Source organism: Onychostoma macrolepis, chromosome 04, assembly GCF_012432095.1.
Source record: "Onychostoma macrolepis isolate SWU-2019 chromosome 04, ASM1243209v1, whole genome shotgun sequence".
In the NCBI taxonomy this organism is placed as follows: domain Eukaryota; kingdom Metazoa; phylum Chordata; class Actinopteri; order Cypriniformes; family Cyprinidae; genus Onychostoma; species Onychostoma macrolepis.
In genome coordinates, this window is record NC_081158.1 from 15,573,854 (window position 1) to 15,591,317 (window position 17,464).

Sequence of the window (17,464 nt, forward strand, 5' to 3'; positions counted from 1 at the left end):
ATGTGATTTTACAATCATAATTCATAGTATGACATAAAAAAATGAGTATGGTGCAAAACCCAATAACTCAACTCACACCACAATGGTAACCATCAAAACTGCAACATAACAGAATCCCCTATAAGTGTGAAAATATAAAATCAGTCAACACTAACAGATCTCTCACTATATTAATCTTCTGTAATAATACACAAACACTTAACTTCAATATTTACACAACTAATACAGTCCAAAGCAACACATTCTCTCTCTCTGCTGGCATTTGTTAATTTTGCCTATTGGTCATGAGGTTTATCTATGCAACTCACTCAAATTCTTAAGTTGTTAAAGTTAAATATGAAGGATCTCTTAAAAGTATAATTTGTAAGTCAAATGCTCATTTCTTTTTGTGTTATTAAGTCAATTTTGAACTAAATTAACTGTTGGATTTATTTTAGCATGTTCAACTCAAACAAGCACTTAAGTTATATTGAGAGATTTATTTAAGGCAGTACAGGTTTTTATTATTGTGATATTTACCATCGCACTGAATTATTTTTTGAGTGTATTTGATATTATATAGGTTGCTTGCTCGTATGATGTTTAAAAGGTTTAAAATATGTGCTGATAACAACAAAAAAATGTTTGCTTACCATTTGAAAGCAGCAAAACTGTATGTAACCAAATTACATTTATTAAATTTGTCTTTAAAAAGGATATTCAGCACAAACTGTGTTTTAACAGGTAAGATGTACTGCAAGAACATTCAAGAATGACCCTAGAGAATCAAACTTCAATACATTATTTGAGCTGTTCAACATCAGTGAGCATGAATCAGAGGCGAAATAATTAATTCACAGTTAATAAAGTGACAGCAAAGACATTTAACTTTCAGCCAAAAGTCATTAAAAGCCACTGGAGTAAATCATCAATTTTAGACAGGCTAGAATGACTCCATTCAGTACACTGTGTAAAAATGCTTCAATGACCCTAGAGTACTTTACCAACTAGAAAAGTACAAGACTAGCAGAATGAACATGAACATGTTTATATCACTACATTTAGCAGCACATTACTCAAAACATTGGCCAAAATCTGATATGCTGATAGAATGTTACATGTCAACATTTAGATGCACTGAAAAAAAAAAAAATTAATTACTCACATTTTTTTACAAAATTATTATTACTTTACAAAATTAAACATAACAACCAACTTTATAGCTTGTTTCTGTATGTTTTTTCAGATAAAATCAAACATATGATATTATACAGTGGGGGGGGGGGGATTATTTGATCCCCTGCTGATTTTGTACGTTTGCCCACTGACAAAGAAATGATCAGTCTATAATTTTAATGGTAGGTTTATTTAAACAGTGAGAGACAGAATAACAACAACAAAAATCCTGAAAAACGCATTTCTAAAAAATTATGAATTAATTTGCATTTTAATTACTGAAATAAGTATTTGACCCCTTCGCAAAACATGACTTAGTACTTGGTGGCAAAACCCTTGTTGGCAATCACAGAGGTCAGACATTTCTTGTAGTTGGCCACCAGGTTTGCACACATCTCAGGAGGGATTTTGTCCCTCTCCTCTTTGCAGATCCTCTCCAAGTCATTAAGGTTTCGAGGCTGACGTTTGGCAACTCGAACCTTCAGCTCCCTTCACAGATTTTCTATGGGATGAAGGTCTGGAGACTGGCTAGGCCACTCCAGGACCTTAATGTGCTTCTTCTTGAGCCACTCCTTTGTTGCCTTGGCCATGTGTTTTAGGTCACTGTCATGCTGGAATTGAACCCATTTTCAATGCCCTGGCCCTGACAGTACATGGCCCCGTCCACCGAGTTCTCCTCTGAAACATTAAGATGTTCATTGGCAAACATCAGACGGCCCTGTACATGTGCTTTCTTGAGCAGGGGGACCTTGCGGGCGCTGCAGGATTTCAGTCCTTCATGGCGTAGTGTGTTACCAGTTGTTTTCTTGGTGACTATGGTCCCAGCTGCCTTGAGATCATTGACAAGATCCTCCCGTGCAGTTCTGGGCTGATTCCTCACCTCACCATCATTGAAACTCCACGAGGTGAGATCTTGCATGGAGCCCCAGTCCGAGGGAGATTGACAGTTATTTTGTGTTTCTTCCATTCGCGAATAATCACACAAACCGTTGTAACCTTCTCACCAAGCTGCTTGGCGATGGTCTTGTAGCCCATTCCAGCCTTGTGTAGGTCTACAATCTTGTCCCTGACATCCTTGGACAGCTCTATGGTCTTGGCCATGGTGGAGAGTTTGGAATCTGATTGATTGATTGCTTCTGTGGACAGGTGTCTTTTATACAGGTAACAAACTGAGATTAGGAGAACTCCCTTTAAGAGTTTTAAGATTCCCTTTAACATAGTCACCACTGATAAGCTACTACTAAATATATTGTAGAAACTTAATTTCCTGTAAATCTGCTTTGCAACGATTTGTATCGTGAAAAGTGCTATACAAATAAAATCAAATTGAATTATAAAAGACACCTGTGAGCCAGAAATCTTGCTGATTGATAGGGGATCAAATACCTATTTCTCTCATTAAAATGCAAATCAATTTATAACTTTTTTGAAATGCGTTTTTCAAAATGTTCTGGTGTTGCTAGAGGAGGAGTACAGTGAGAAGTGCTTGATACCCACAGTGACATTCAGTGGTAGTAAAGCTTTTATACAGGGATGTATAGTTCCAAACCTGTATGAATTTCTTTGTTCTGCTGAACACAAAGGAAAATATTTTTAAGAAAGTTTGTAACCAGGCTGTTTTGGGGCACCATTGACTTCCATAGTAGGAAACAAAATACCATGGAAGTCAATGGTACCCCAGAACTGCTCTGTTTTCCACATTCTTCAGAACAGGAACTACTTTCATTTTTGGGTGAACTATCCCTTTAAGGAGGTTGTCCTCCAGGACAGATGTGAAAATTTGTCATGAACTATCATGTACACTCAGTGCCAAGAAGGGTCAGAGTAGTAAACGTAAAGTTCTGGAGGACATACGAAGTACTAGAATATTACACATTTGCTGAATTAAATCTAGGGTGTACAACAAAATTGGCTAATTTACTTATCTTACAGAAAATATTGGCATATATTTAGTTGTTTTTATTAAGTATGTTTAATACATTTCAATTTTGCCATCTTTCCATTAATTATATTAGTAATCATTAAGAAAATACATCTTTATTCAGAGGGGGTGTACTCATTTATGCTGTGCACTGTATTTATATCATCAATTTGCAACTTAGACATCTTGGATGTCCTGGGGGTAAGCAGATAAACATCAAATTTTCATTTTGTGGGTGAACTATCCCTTTAAGGATCAGAACAAATAGATAGTGATTTATTGTTTTATCTTGTATCTCACTTGTACAGTGTGCCTAGAAACCGTGTAACCCTTACGATTGCATTGTTGTATACATGCCTGCTAAAAACCTTCCAAATTAGCAATTAAACACTTTACATAATAATTACATTATTATTTTCCATCCATCTAATATACTGTAACTATCTACCAAAAATTTACGTCTGTGATGCGTCTGTGATGTAAAGTGTCATACCTGTGAAATTTGCGGATGAAAGATAGAGCCAGGTGAGGGCTGGGATAAAGATCAGGGCGAGGGAGGCAGCCACAAACTTCCTGCGCCCGCGACACATTCCCAGCATCCTCTGCAGCCAGAGGGTGTCTGATCAGAGACCTCTATGTTGGCATCAGCTGTTTGGATGGGGGGTGCATGGCACTGCTCTGTAAGAATACAAAAAAAAGTGTTAGCGATAGCACAAATATGTTCATAACAAAATACTCATCTACCAGAATGCATAAAACTTTGTACAAATGTCACTAAAACGACTACAAGCATTGCCAGCCCAAACAGTTTCAAACAGCCTTTTGCTCTGAATTCAAAGGATTCATAATGTAAAGCCGTTTCGTCAAGCCATTTTAAGATGGTAAGTTGTTGTCCTACATGTTGTTTGGGACACAGCCCAGGTTCCAAATTAAAGAGAAAATAATTAAACAAACCAGAAAATTAACTATATTTTGACACAGTTACTGTGATATACTGTGTTAAAAGCAACTCACACTACTCTCTCAGAAATAAAGGTTCAAAAGCTGTCACTGCTGCGATCCCTTTTAATAGGGTACACTTTTGTACCTATTAGGTTCTAATATGTACACTTTAAGTACTAATATGTTCCTTTAAGGTACCAAAATGGACCCTTTATGGAACAAACAGGGCCTAAAACTAACTTTTTGCCACACCTGCCAATGAAACTCTTTTTGCAAAAACAGGCAGACATTACTACTACAATGTCTAAACATATTTACAATGTTTTAAATTTGTCCTTTACTTTACTTACAAGAAAAAAACAAACAGATGTATTGATTTATCTTCTTTTTTGTCCCTCAAAAACGTTGAGATTCTTGTTCGGCAAACGGAGCAGGTCATCGTGTTACGCCCGTTTCACACATACTCAGATTGCAGGGCGAACGTGGTGTGTATTTTTTATGTTAATGGCTTGGTATGTTAATGGGTTAGAGCAGGAATATTCAATTAGCTTCATTTGAGGTTCATATTGAACTGAAAATTTAAAGGGGGCCAAGGGGGTAGGGGCCGTCCCGATCTCTTTCTGGGGGGACCTGTAAAATTTGAAATTAAATTGAAATCTAAAATCTATAAAAGGTTAACATTGGTGCTTTCTGTCAATCGATTAAAAGAAATAAATAAAATAAAAAATTTTGTAATTAATCATGATTAATCACATGTTTATATTGTCATAATTTCACATTGAACCTCCAAATTAATGTAGAAACAACATAAAGATAGTATATTTTAAATATGTTTTTAATGGCATCTTTTTACTAAGTAGCCTATTATTAATGAAGTATTGATACCAAGGTGGTGTCTCTATTAAATGCATTTTCCCTTAATTTTACCTATTAATTATAGCCATTCAACATGACAGTATAATTGAAAGCCATTATTTTTTACATTTAATAGGCTCTGAAATATTAAGTGATTTTAAAACAATCTTCACATAAACCACAAATTGCATATGCATAAGATTAATAATCATCTTTATTAATCAGCGACTAGAGCAGTCGAGTGATTTCTCTTTTTCTTTTGTTCCTTGATTTACATCAATGACAGACTTCAGCAGGTTTTACTTACAGGTCTTTAAAACCTGATGCACATGACGCGGATCTGACACATATCCTATTTTCTCCAAACTCTTTATGGTCATTTAAGAAAATTATAACTCATTTAAGACTACGTTTACGAGGTGCGCTGTGTACTGCGGCTCGGTGTATGTGTACAGACCATGGTACAGACAAACGTAGCCTACTTCACTGCACCGTTTAGCCGGCGTAACCCCAGGTACGTGTCGCCACATTCTTGAGTTATGAAGAATAAAGAAGGGAAAAGTTAATCTTCCGAAATAAAGCAGCAATATCTTCTCAGGTAAAAGTTATTAGAACCAGGGACAAGCGGGCCATCACACTGCTCTGACCTTATCAACCCGTTTGTATCCTATTATTTGATTCGCTCTTGTTACTTATGACAGAACAGCTAACCAATCACAATGAGCTCATCTTGGGAAAAAATTATTTTATTCGCTTACGTCAGAAACAGCGAATCCCTTTCAAACCTGGCTGTTGTTTTCACTACACTGCATTGTTATATTTTGGAAAAGTTGTACCTGCCAACTGGCGACTGACACTGTTACATTTACTCGCCAACGTCGATTTTTACTCGAGTCGCATTTGGGGTTTGGTGAGTGTTAATTTTAGGCCCTAGTTACAAACATGTACCTTCTGTACCTGTGTTTCTGAGAGTGTACCTAAATTCAAACCTAAAACCTTTCAGTCAGCAGCCAAGATCTGCAACCACTACCCAACCTCAACATTAATGAAGTACTACTTTGTTTGTTCAGATTTCTTACTGCAGTGCTAAAGAATAGGCTGAAACATTCATCATGAGGTTGGTTTTGCCTTAGATTCAGCAGCTGCTGTGTCAGCACTAAAGACAACATTCAAGCTGTGGAAATCCAAAGCATCATACTGTATGATCATGCTGCTGAGACTAAATCTGTTCAAAATCTTCATAAACCCAGCTTATGAACTAAAAATACAGATAAATGCTGCTACTTTCTTCCATTATATCAATAATAAACACCAGATATTCTTGCCTACAGTACAGTATATGTACTACATTCATGATAACACAAGCTGCTTTAACAGAAAAACTGTGATAAATTTTCACCCTTGCTTAAACTTTATTATTAACCATCATTTTAAAAACAGTGCTATAAAGAATTAAAAATATATAAAGTCTGCTTTGCATTTTAAGTTGAAAATCTTGTGTGCCTAATATTTTCATGCAAAAGTTAAACACTGTAGATCTTGCTACCCATCAAACACGCCAGTCTGAGTAGATTTCCATTTCCAAATTCAATCTAGAAAAATTGTTGAGCCTGTAATAATTAGAAGGAACATCTTTTAAAAAACAAATATGTGTAAGTACAAATATGTATATGTACTCAATCAGTAAAGCAATCATTTTTAAAAATCAAAACCAAAGCCTCCTCAGTATTGACAGTTTGAAGAGCCCTTCACTCCAAACCCCCCCAAAATGCAAAATGCCACGAATACTAATGCAGTAAAACTGTGGTAAATTTGGTAGCACTTTCTTTAAAAAATAAATAAATAAATAAATTAAAAAAAAAAAAAAGGAAGAATTATTAGATAGGTTGAACCCACACTGTTGTTTCCTGGTAAATAAAACCAGTTTGTTAAAAATATAATATAAATATAGTTTGTTTGTAAACTATTTCAATATGTATTGTGCTAAAACAATACACAAATTAAAATGTCGCAGGTACAATAAAGAAATTAGCCGTAGCAAGATAAGTCGGCCATTTTTTTTACAAAAATGTTTAAAATGTATTTTCCTCACATAATGAGTGGTGATTTGAGATGTAATTATTATGCTCATAACGGTTCAGGGGAAATGACGCAAACATGTCCTTTGTTGAACATTGTTAGCGAGCGAATAAAATGAGAGGGTGAGAAGTGTTTAAAAAGAGTTTTTAAGGATGAGTCCACAAGAGCATGAAGAAACAACCATTCGTATATTATGGTTTACAGGTGATTTTGGTTGCAAATTGTAGGACTGTTATATCAATGCATGCCGCCTCACCTGTGATGTTGAATCACTTGTGACTGGACGAGTCCTTTATTGTCACTAAAATAAACCAAAAAAATGACAGAACACAACAGATGATCTTCAGTATCCGTGCGATATGTGCATGAATGAAGAACTAACGCCTTTAATGTCAATCGTCTTCACAAATCCAGTCAGAACCACCGTGAGCGATACCACAGATATGTCAGTGTCTCAAGACGCGTTTGTGTTCATTTCAGATGCAAGATCAGCGCGTAAAATGCCGCATGCTGGATTTGATTTATGTGGTTTGTCTTTAGTAAAGATCAGCGGCAAATATCGTCTTCTGTTTCCCTGCAGCTAGTTGTGCATCGCAATCCGCCAAACGCACCGTTTATTCGATCATTTGTGTGATATCGATGCGTATAATATGAACGCTGCGGCCTCTAATCCACACAGCACTCCCTGTTTGTTTCCCAGCCTCCTCCGGTTCTCATTCCCAACATATCCTCCAATCACTGCCGCAATCCACAATCCACAATCCAGTCCAGGCGAGTGTGTTTTCACTACGACCTGGAAAGAATGGAATGGATTCAGTACAGCGCATTCTTGCTCTGCTTACTATCATGCTCCACAGTATACTGGTCAAGCTACACCTACAGCTAAAATGAGCTTTAACTGTTTTTTTTATTTTTATTTTTTTATTACAGATTTGTTTGTAATACCACTTGTAGTTTTGTCTTTCATGCTTTTAGCCACCCTTAGCATATGACTATAGATTATTTAGACCTGGGTGTTCGTCTATAATAAAAACATTTCATAATAGTTCCACAGTAAATGTCATTTATACTATTTAAAAAAAAAAAAAAAGATATGATTTAAAAACAAACGTGATTGTAGATAATCAGTGTATAAATGACTTGAACTAAAAAAAAAAAAGTCTGTAGCCTATGACTATTAGATAACAAACTAATTACACAATTACACCTTTATTACAAAGACTTCATGAACTGCAACATATAGGGATTGCGAGCATGTCATAGAAGAAGGAGTAAGTTGTGTTATAAATGAGTGGAAAATGTGTTTATTTTCATGCATATAAATGCGATATGTAAATACAATTTCAGAGACACAAAAATGAATAGGTGGGCAAAGTAGCAATCAAGCCTGGACTTTTTTTTCTTCTCCTAAATCTTTTATTAAGATGTGATTTCATGAACCTTACAATTATACACTAATTATTAATTTTGAATAAATTTGAATTTGAATTGATGCTCATTTTGAAAATATGCTAATAATAAACACTTAAAACACAGAGGGCAGGAAAGTTTGTTTTAAAATGGTCTTGTTCACTAAAATTTAGTTTCATTCATGCATGCAAATACTTCCTTTGGATACAATTTACAGAAGAAAAATACTCGCTTTCTTTTACTTTTTGTTTCTCCACTAGTATAAATTGTCATTTTTCTTTTTATTAGGCTATAACTCAGTTTGTCTCCAATGGCTGCATGGGTCTGTATTCTCACTGTTCAGACATGACTTACATTTATTTTCCAAAAGATTTGTTCACTATAAGAATTTCTAAATTACAACATAAAACTACTACAGGAAAACAAAAATAGAATATCATACACTACACAGAGGCGTGTTTCTCTGCAAGAAGTATGCTAATGATGAGATTATTGTCTCAGAAAGAACAGAGGACATCCTCCTACTTACATCACTTCATTCACCTGCCCTCATAAGAAGAAAGAAGGGGAAAAAATAAGTTTTTACTTGCAGACAGAAGATGAAGATGATAATATGCTGACTGAACCCAAGGCGAAAACCTCAGCATTGTCTATTCATGTTTAATGTCAACTGCAAAGACAGACTGACATTACTTCTGCAAAGTAAGTTTATTTGTCTGTTTATTTGTCCTAATTCAAAATAGTTTAATAAATTGGAGGAAATGTAATGTTTTCATGTTTCCCCCCAGAGAAATGGGATCAGATTATGGTGTCACGGACCAAGTGTCTCATCCCTTGACATTTGGCTTATCTTTGAACCACCAGTATTCCCCCTTCAAAGATGCATTGAAAAATTCCCAGAATTACCAAGAGCAAGTCAACAATCAACGTTACTTTGGGTGTTTTTCCTACCTGTCCTATCATGGGAACTTCAGTGTGCACAACTACTCTTTGGAACCTGCATTTATCCACAAACGTAACGAGAGAGAGCGGCAGAGAGTTCGATGTGTCAATGAGGGATATGCGAGACTCCGCGAACATTTGCCACAGGAATTTGAAGATAAAAGACTCAGCAAGGTAGAGACTCTACGGGCTGCCATAAACTACATTAAACACCTGCAGAACCTTCTGGAGGTCAGTCTGCCTCAGGGAATGTCAGGACTGTCTTCAGAGAAGGGCAGAGGAACTCAAGGACTATAGTGTGAGTGACAGCATTGATCTGGGCTACTGAAAACTGTATGCTTGCCATTAAATTGTTTCATTGTTGATGACACTTGATGCTTATTAGATGATTGTACACAAATGTTCTTCTTTCCAGATGATACACTCTTTAATTGAGGTCTTAGTATGGGTTTGATCCTGAAAATGTTCTTAGTTTCCTCTTAGGAAAAACTAAATTAAAACATTTCCATTTCTGTAATTTTGTGTAAAATGTATGTGAATGTTGTTCTGACTAAACAATTCTTCAAGGACCAAACAAATAAAAGAAAGTGTAAATGGGCCTAAATGCTTCTGCTTATTTTAGCTATTTTGAGGTTAAGAATTCCCCTGCCGAAAGTCTCAATGATAAAATAGGTATTTATCTATTTGAACATTTGGAAAGCAACATGTGTAAATGTCATTATATGTTGAGTGCTTTTCACAAAACACATTTTCAAAGCAGCTTTACAGAAAACCATGGTGTTATTGTCTTAATCTATATATGCTTTACAATCGCATTTAACAGTTTAGAGATTTTTAAATGTTTTTAAATATTAAACATTTAAAATATGTAAAAATGTATATTTCAAAAAATATTTTTGTTAAATATTAAATTGAAAAATATAAATATATTTAATGTTGTTTATTTAATCATAAAAGTATTTTCTCCTTTTATGATTATATCTTTGATGAAGCTCATTGTCAAACCCAAAATACATTGAACTTATGAGGTCTTTGAAAACAAGCAATAAGATATGAGAGGTTGTGGTATATTGTGAACGTAGTCATGGTTAAAGAGTAGCTTAGTGTTAGGCTTCTATTGTTAGAAGTGAGACTATATTCATGATACACCACTGCCTCCGGTGTCTAACAGCTTTTAAATTGCAATAAAATACACAAATGTAACACTGCATGGATCAGGACCAAAGCTGTCTAATTTCCACAATGTATGCATTTAAAAAGCACAGACAGCAGAGGAAAATTACATGGAAGTGATAAGCAGCCACTTTATGTAAAGGCTCTATATCAGTCATGTTCATGGTCTGTCTTCTGATTTATTTTTATTTTTTTAAGTAATGTTTTCATCTTCTCTGTGTCAGTAATTTTAGGAAGTGTTTCTATTTTCGTATTTGAGAACTAGCCTCAGTTAGGTTTTACTAGGTTAGGTTTTTAACTAAAAGTATGTGTAGCAATCTGAATTCTTGGGTAATGAAATATCAACTATTCATTTATTATTTATCTTACTATCAGATTATCATGCAGCTTCTGAACGACTCTAGTGCAGGTAACTATTTACATCATTTGAGTATCAATATCAATGGCCTAATTTGAATGAAAGGCTAGAAATGCTCCTGATGCTACTGTATCTTAAGTTTTTATGGCAGGTGGTTATATATTTCCAACTTTCATTCTAATATTCTATGCAAATAAATTGATACAGTTTTAATATTGTAAGAGAAAGAGTCCTTTGTGCTTAAATTTTAGTGGACCCATTCTTCATTGTGCTAAATAGGGTTCCGGATTGATATTGGCTTCTTGTGTGTTTGTGTTATTGCTATTATCATATTCACCATCTCTTCCCCCTAAACACTCCTCAGACACTCACAGCCCATGTGGACATGCAAGCCCCTCTGGATAATATGTTCTGGAATGTATTCTGTACTTTGTAAAAGGAAATGGAGGAAGTATAAACCACATCAAGCTACAAAAGCCCTCCTTCATCTCAACTTATTCTTCATGCTTTAGCTAAACTACAGGGAAGTGGTATGCATTTGCTTTTCTTGCTAATGTACCAGCAAACTCTTAACTGCAGCAACTGATCAGTGAGAGACAGAAAACCAGCAAAAGGGAAAACCAATGAACCATAAAGGCTGGAAGAACGCTCTGTCAAGGTGGAATGAGAGTGTCAACAAAGCTCATTCATGGCTTCCGTGTGAATAGGAGCTGGTAATTAACAGAGTTGCTGGTACCCGGACTGTAATGGTTCAGTGGCAGGCAGAGGGAGGAAGTTAAATCACATTGCTAGCACACTAATAGGCTTCCTCAAGATCACAATCACAGAAACACCACCCAGCTAACAAAAAAAAAAAGTTATTGGATTTTTTTGCACAGATTTGTGCATGAGTGCACAAGATCTATCAGATGAAACATGAATCAAGTGTGAACAGACCTTTTGCTTCCTGTTGGTAAAATTTTAGTTAAAGTTCAGATTGAAGATAGCATGAATATATGTCAAAGGAATAGAAAAAAGAATGGAATAAGAATGGAATACTTTCTGTTGTCTCACTTCATTTATGTAACGGACAATAATACATCAGGTTATATACAGTATATAAATAGCCTATATGTCTGGTCCTACTTAACTAGAAAACAGGTTGCTCATTTAGGTTTTAGCAACTAGCTAAGGTTTCCTTGCTAAAAATATGTGTAGCAATCACAGTTATGCATCAAAGTGTTGAAATCTTGGGTAATATAAAGCCAATGTATTTATTTATTAATTTGAAGCAAACTAGCAGTCCAGTTAAATTAATTTAAATAAGTCTAAAACATCAACATCAGTGGCTCAAGATAGTACTGGATATTGAAAAAGACCCTATGAAATTTTTATTCTTATCATTACATAACAAAATATTTAAAAATTGTTTTAAAGATTATATAAATAAATTCAGCATAAAACAGTTTTAAAAAATCCTTAAAACCAGTTGCTGAAGGTATTGCAAAAATGGCACAGAAAAGTGAAGTTAGTTCTGAGAAGTATTTCATCCCTTTAGATATTTTGTGTTATTTACATTTACATTACATTTACATTTAGTCATTTAGCAGACACTTATCCAAAGTGACTTACAAATGAGGACAATGGACAAAATCATGTGATTTATGTGTCTAAAAACTTCTGAGGAGACTGTAGACCGTGAGCTGTATTTGATATCTACAGCATGTAGTCACATGTAATTGTGGAAAGGCAAGGAGTCATATTTAGTCTTAGATAAGCAAAATGGCTTTGTGTGTTTTGGTGTAAATGTATTATATGATCAGCAGATAGCTCTTATCAGCTGCTGGAAATTCATTGCGAGACCACCAGGGTACGAACAGTAACGTGTTGTGACAGAGGCTTTATAAACACAGCCGGCAGAAAAGAGGGCATATCAGGAAGAACTCCGAACATGTGCTGGTACCATTACACTAATTCAGTGGCATCCTTTTTTCTTTTTTTTTTTTTTTCTTTGGTTTAGCTAGAAAGCATCCAATTTCCAAGACATTGAAATCATTTTAAACTTTCAGGCCAGGCTTTCTCAAGTCAACATCAACATTTGTTTTGATCAACATTACTCATCTAGTTTATGAATGTACTGTTCATTATAAACATATTATATACATTATATATATACAGGTGCATCTCAAACAATTTGAATATTGTGAAAAAACATTTCACAAAACATTTTTTGTAAAAAAAAATGAAACATTCATATATTCTAGATTCATTACTTGTAAAGTAAAACATTTCAAAAGTGTTTTTTTTTTCAATTTTGATGATTAGAGCTTACAGCTCATGAAAGTCAAAAATCCAGTATCTCAAAATATTAGAATATTTCCTAAGATCAATCAAAAAAAGGATTTTCAAAACAGAAAAGTATGTTTCTTTGAAGTATGTTCATTTATGCACTCAATACTTGGTCGGGGCTCGTTTAGCACAAACTCCAGCATCAGTGAGGTGTGGCATGGAAGCGATCAGCCTGTGGCACTGCTGACTAAGGCACTATTGAGCCTTCAGCTTGTCTGTATTGTTAGATCGACTGTTTCTCATCTTTCTCTTGAAAATATCCCATAGATTCCATTTGCGGTTCAGGTCAGGCATGTTGGCTGGCCAATCAAGCACAGTAATATCATGGTCAGCAAAACACTTGGAAGTTGTTTTGGCACAGTGGGCAGGTGCTAAAGTCCTGCTGGAAAAGGAAATCAGTATCTCCATAAAGCTTGTCAGCAGATGGAAGAATAAAGTGCTCGAAAAATCTCCTAGTAGACGGCTGCATTGACTTTGGACTTGATAAAACACAATGGACCAACACCAGCAGACATCACGGCACCCAAAATCATTACTGACATCGGAAACTTCACACTGAACTTCAAGCAGCTTGGATTCTGTGCCTCTCCAGTCTTCTTCCAGACTCCAGACCTCGATTTCCAAATGAAATGCAAAATTCTGAAAAGAGGTCTTTGGACCACTGAGCAACAGTCCAGTTCTTTTTCTCCTCAGCCTAGGTAGGATGCTTCTGACGTTGTTTCTGTTTTAGAAGAGGCTTGCAGGACAGGTATAAAAGGAGAGCGATTGCAAACGCACATCAGTTTTTCGCTGAGGAGCCGAGACTGTGTGCTCTGGCCATACAGCGGTGGTACAGCAACTGTGGCGAGGGGATGTAACGGGACGGGACGAGGGTTACATACGTAACCAAGATGTTCCCTTTCAGTCAGTCACGTTCGACGTTACGTCATAGTGACTGACGTAAATGGGATCCCTATGAAAACGCCACTATTGCTGACCCCCTCCAGTGCCCCGCGGAAGCTAGCAAGTCCCCCCACACCAGTTGGGACGGAAGATAGAACAGGGCTTAGGCAGAGATGAGAGCCACTGCTGTTCCGTACAGTGGGTATGGATAACACTGGGAAAGAGAAAGGAGGGAGACACGAGGGCTGACGTGAGAGCTCGTCGGCTGCACGATTGAGCTCGCCTGGGACATGAACAGCGCGAAGCGACCTCAGATGCTTCTGACTCCAAAGAAGGAGATGGCAGGCGAATTGTGACATGCGACGGGAGCGTAGACCACCTTGGTGGTTAATGTACGCAATGGTCGCAGTGTTGTCCGTGCATGCTTGTCGTGTAGCAGCGATTTGAAGCGGCGCAGAGCAAGCCATACTGCTAGGCAGCTCAAGGCAGTTGATATGTCACTGCAGTCAGGGCCTTGTCCAGAGCCCCGCAGCTGCATGCCCGTTGCACATGGCACCCCAGCCCGTGGCATCTGTTGATACAGAAAGTGCCTGGGCACTTGCACTAGGGGGCACTCCTGCCCAAAGAAAGGCAAGATCCAACCACGGGCTGAAGGTATGACGGCAGGATGGGGTGACAGAGACCCGGTACGTGCCGCGTTGCCATGCCCATCTCGGGACCCTGTCGTGAAGCCAATGCTGAAGCGATCTCAAATTAAGCAACCCTGAACGGCGTGACAGTGCCTGCAGATGCCATATGCCCCAGGAGTTTCAGTGGATCCGCCCTCTTGCGCTGGAAAGACTCCAGGCAGTTCAGCATCGACTGAAGCACGCTCTACTGAGAAACATGCTGTGAGGTTGACCAAGTCCAACTCCATGCCGAGAAAAGAGATCCTCTGCACAGGGGAGAGTTTGCTCTTTTCCCAGTTGACCCGAAGCGGCTGAGGTGACTGAGCTCCGTGTCCCTGTATTTGCATAACTGCGCTCAAGACTGGGCCAGCATGAGCCAGTCGTCGAGGTAGTTGAGAATGCGAATGCCTGCTTCCCTTAATGGAACAAGGGCTGCCTCCACGACCTTGGTGAGGACATGAGGCGACAGGGATAGCCCGAAGTGGAGGACCTTGTACTGATATGCTCGCCCTTCGAACGCAAAGTGGAAAAACGGTCTGTTTCAAGGGAGGATCGAGACATGAATGTACTTCAGGTCGATCGCTGCGAACCAAACGAAAGGACGGATGCATTGGACGAATGCGTTTCTGCGTCAACATCCTGAACGGGAGCTTGTGAAGGGCCCGGTTCAGAACGCGCAGGTCCAAGATTGGTCGTAACCCACCGCCTTTCTTGGGTACGATGAAATTATTCAATCTCTTACTAAAATCAGGACACTTTCCTGAAATCTGGAAAGAAAATCTAATAACTCCAATTTTTAAACAAGGTGAGAAGTATGACCCAAATAATTATAGAGGCATCACAGTCAGCAGTAACCTCAGAAAACTATTCTGCTCTATTATTAATGACAGATTAGTTCAGTTCATTCAAGAACACAAAATTCTAAACAACGGTCAAATTGGATTTATGCCTAAACAAAGAACATCAGATCACATTTACACACTCCACAAACTCATACAAAAATACGTTCAGCAGACAAAACAAGGAAAACTATTTGGTTGCTTCAATGATTTCCAAAAAGCCTTCTATTCAGTATGGCACAATGGACTTTTCCTAAAACTTATCCAAAGTGGAATAGGAGGAAGGACATATGACATTATAAAGGACATATACAACGGGTGTCAAATGCTGTGTCAAAATCAATGACAAACAAACGGATTATTTCAGTCAGACGAAAGGAGTCCGTCAAGGCTGCAGCCTCAGCCCGACTCTATTTAATATCTATATTAATGGACTGGCATCAGCACTTGATAAGTCCTCTGGTCCTGGTCTGACCCTCGAGGGCAGAGAAATCAAATGCCTCCTGTATGCAGACGATCTTCTGCTCTTGTCTCCTCATGAAGAGGGGCTGCACCAAAGCCTCTCCATTCTGGAAAAGTACAGTAACGATTGGGCCTTACCGATAAACATGGAGATGTCAAAAATCATGATCTTTCAGAAAAAGCCTCGTCTTGCTGACAAAAAATATGAGTTCACAATCGGTGGAACAATTCTTAATCACGTCACCTGTTATAATTATTTGGGTCTGACGATCTCAGCCTCTGGACGGCTCAATATTGCAATCAAAGATCTGACGGATAAGGCACGCAGGGCTTTTTACAGTATAAGACGACCCCTGTTCAGATTCAACCCACCCATTAAACTGTGGCTGAAAATCTTCGATAGCATCATCAAACCCATTCTCCTCTATGGATGTGAAATCTGGGGCCCCAAATTTAAATTAAACTATGAATCATGGGACAAAAACCCTGTTGAAATTTTCCACCTTGAATTCTGCAAAAGCATCCTGGGAATTCACAGAAACGCCTGAATCTCGGCTGCAGGGCAGAACTGGGCAGATTCCTCTGCTCTCTGAGATCCAGAAGAGAGCAGCGAAGTTCTGGATCCATCTTTCAGACGCCGACAGATAGCTGCCACCACAGTGCTTTCACTTATCGACAGAAACACCCAGAGACTGACCCTTTCACTATTTAGTGGAAAAACATCAACTCAATTCCACAATTCAGTTAAAGAATTCAAAAATTAAAGAAACAGAAAAATAACCCAGGAAGAATACATTCATGATTGGCAGCAAAAGTAACTCAAGTAAAGAAATTAACTTACTTCCACAGAATAAAATCTGATTATAAATTAGCGCCATACCTGAGCAGTATTAAAGAGTATGGTCAGAGAAAGCTGCTGACGAAGTATCGTCTGAGTGAACACAGTCTGTGTGTGGAGACGGGCCGACACAAGCAGAGCTGGAGAGCCAGAGAGCTGCGACTGTGTTCTCACTGCACTGAGGGACTCTTAGAGGACGAGCTGCACTTCCTCACGGAGTGCAGCAAATATAAACACATCAGAGATGCCTATTTCAAACAAATAGCTCTAGTTTCACCTGAATTTAACCATAAAAGCAACTTAGACAAACTCTGTTATATTCTGGGAGAAAAGGAAAAGTGTATCCACCTGGCAGCGCAGTATGTGTCCTCCTGCCATCAAATGAGGGACAAAGGCTGATCCCCCCTTTCCATTTATAACTGCTCTCTGTATTCATTTAATCATTTATTTATTTTTTAATTATTCTTTTTTTTTTTTTTTTTTACCTACATGTATATGGACATATGTGTCTCCTCATGATTTTATTTATCTGTATAATATATGTATTGCTTTGGCAACATTGTGATGCTACACAGTCATGCCAATAAAGCTAATTTGAATTGAATTGAATTG

The 17,464-nt window shown here is 37.6% G+C and overlaps 1 protein-coding gene across 1 annotated transcript in view; it reads right to left on the minus strand.

Moving 5' to 3' along the window:
* Positions 1-7,781, minus strand: part of large1 (LARGE xylosyl- and glucuronyltransferase 1) — a 28,329-nt gene extending 20,548 nt beyond the window's left edge. Inside the window, exons 1-2 of the mRNA XM_058773853.1 lie at positions 7,209-7,781; positions 3,570-3,754 (exon numbers count right to left, since the gene is read on the minus strand). Coding sequence (XP_058629836.1) covers positions 3,570-3,675 — 106 coding nt within the window. The 5' untranslated portion in view covers positions 3,676-3,754; positions 7,209-7,781. The remainder of the gene's footprint in view (positions 1-3,569; positions 3,755-7,208) is intronic.
* Between the last annotated feature and the right edge of the window lie 9,683 nt (positions 7,782-17,464).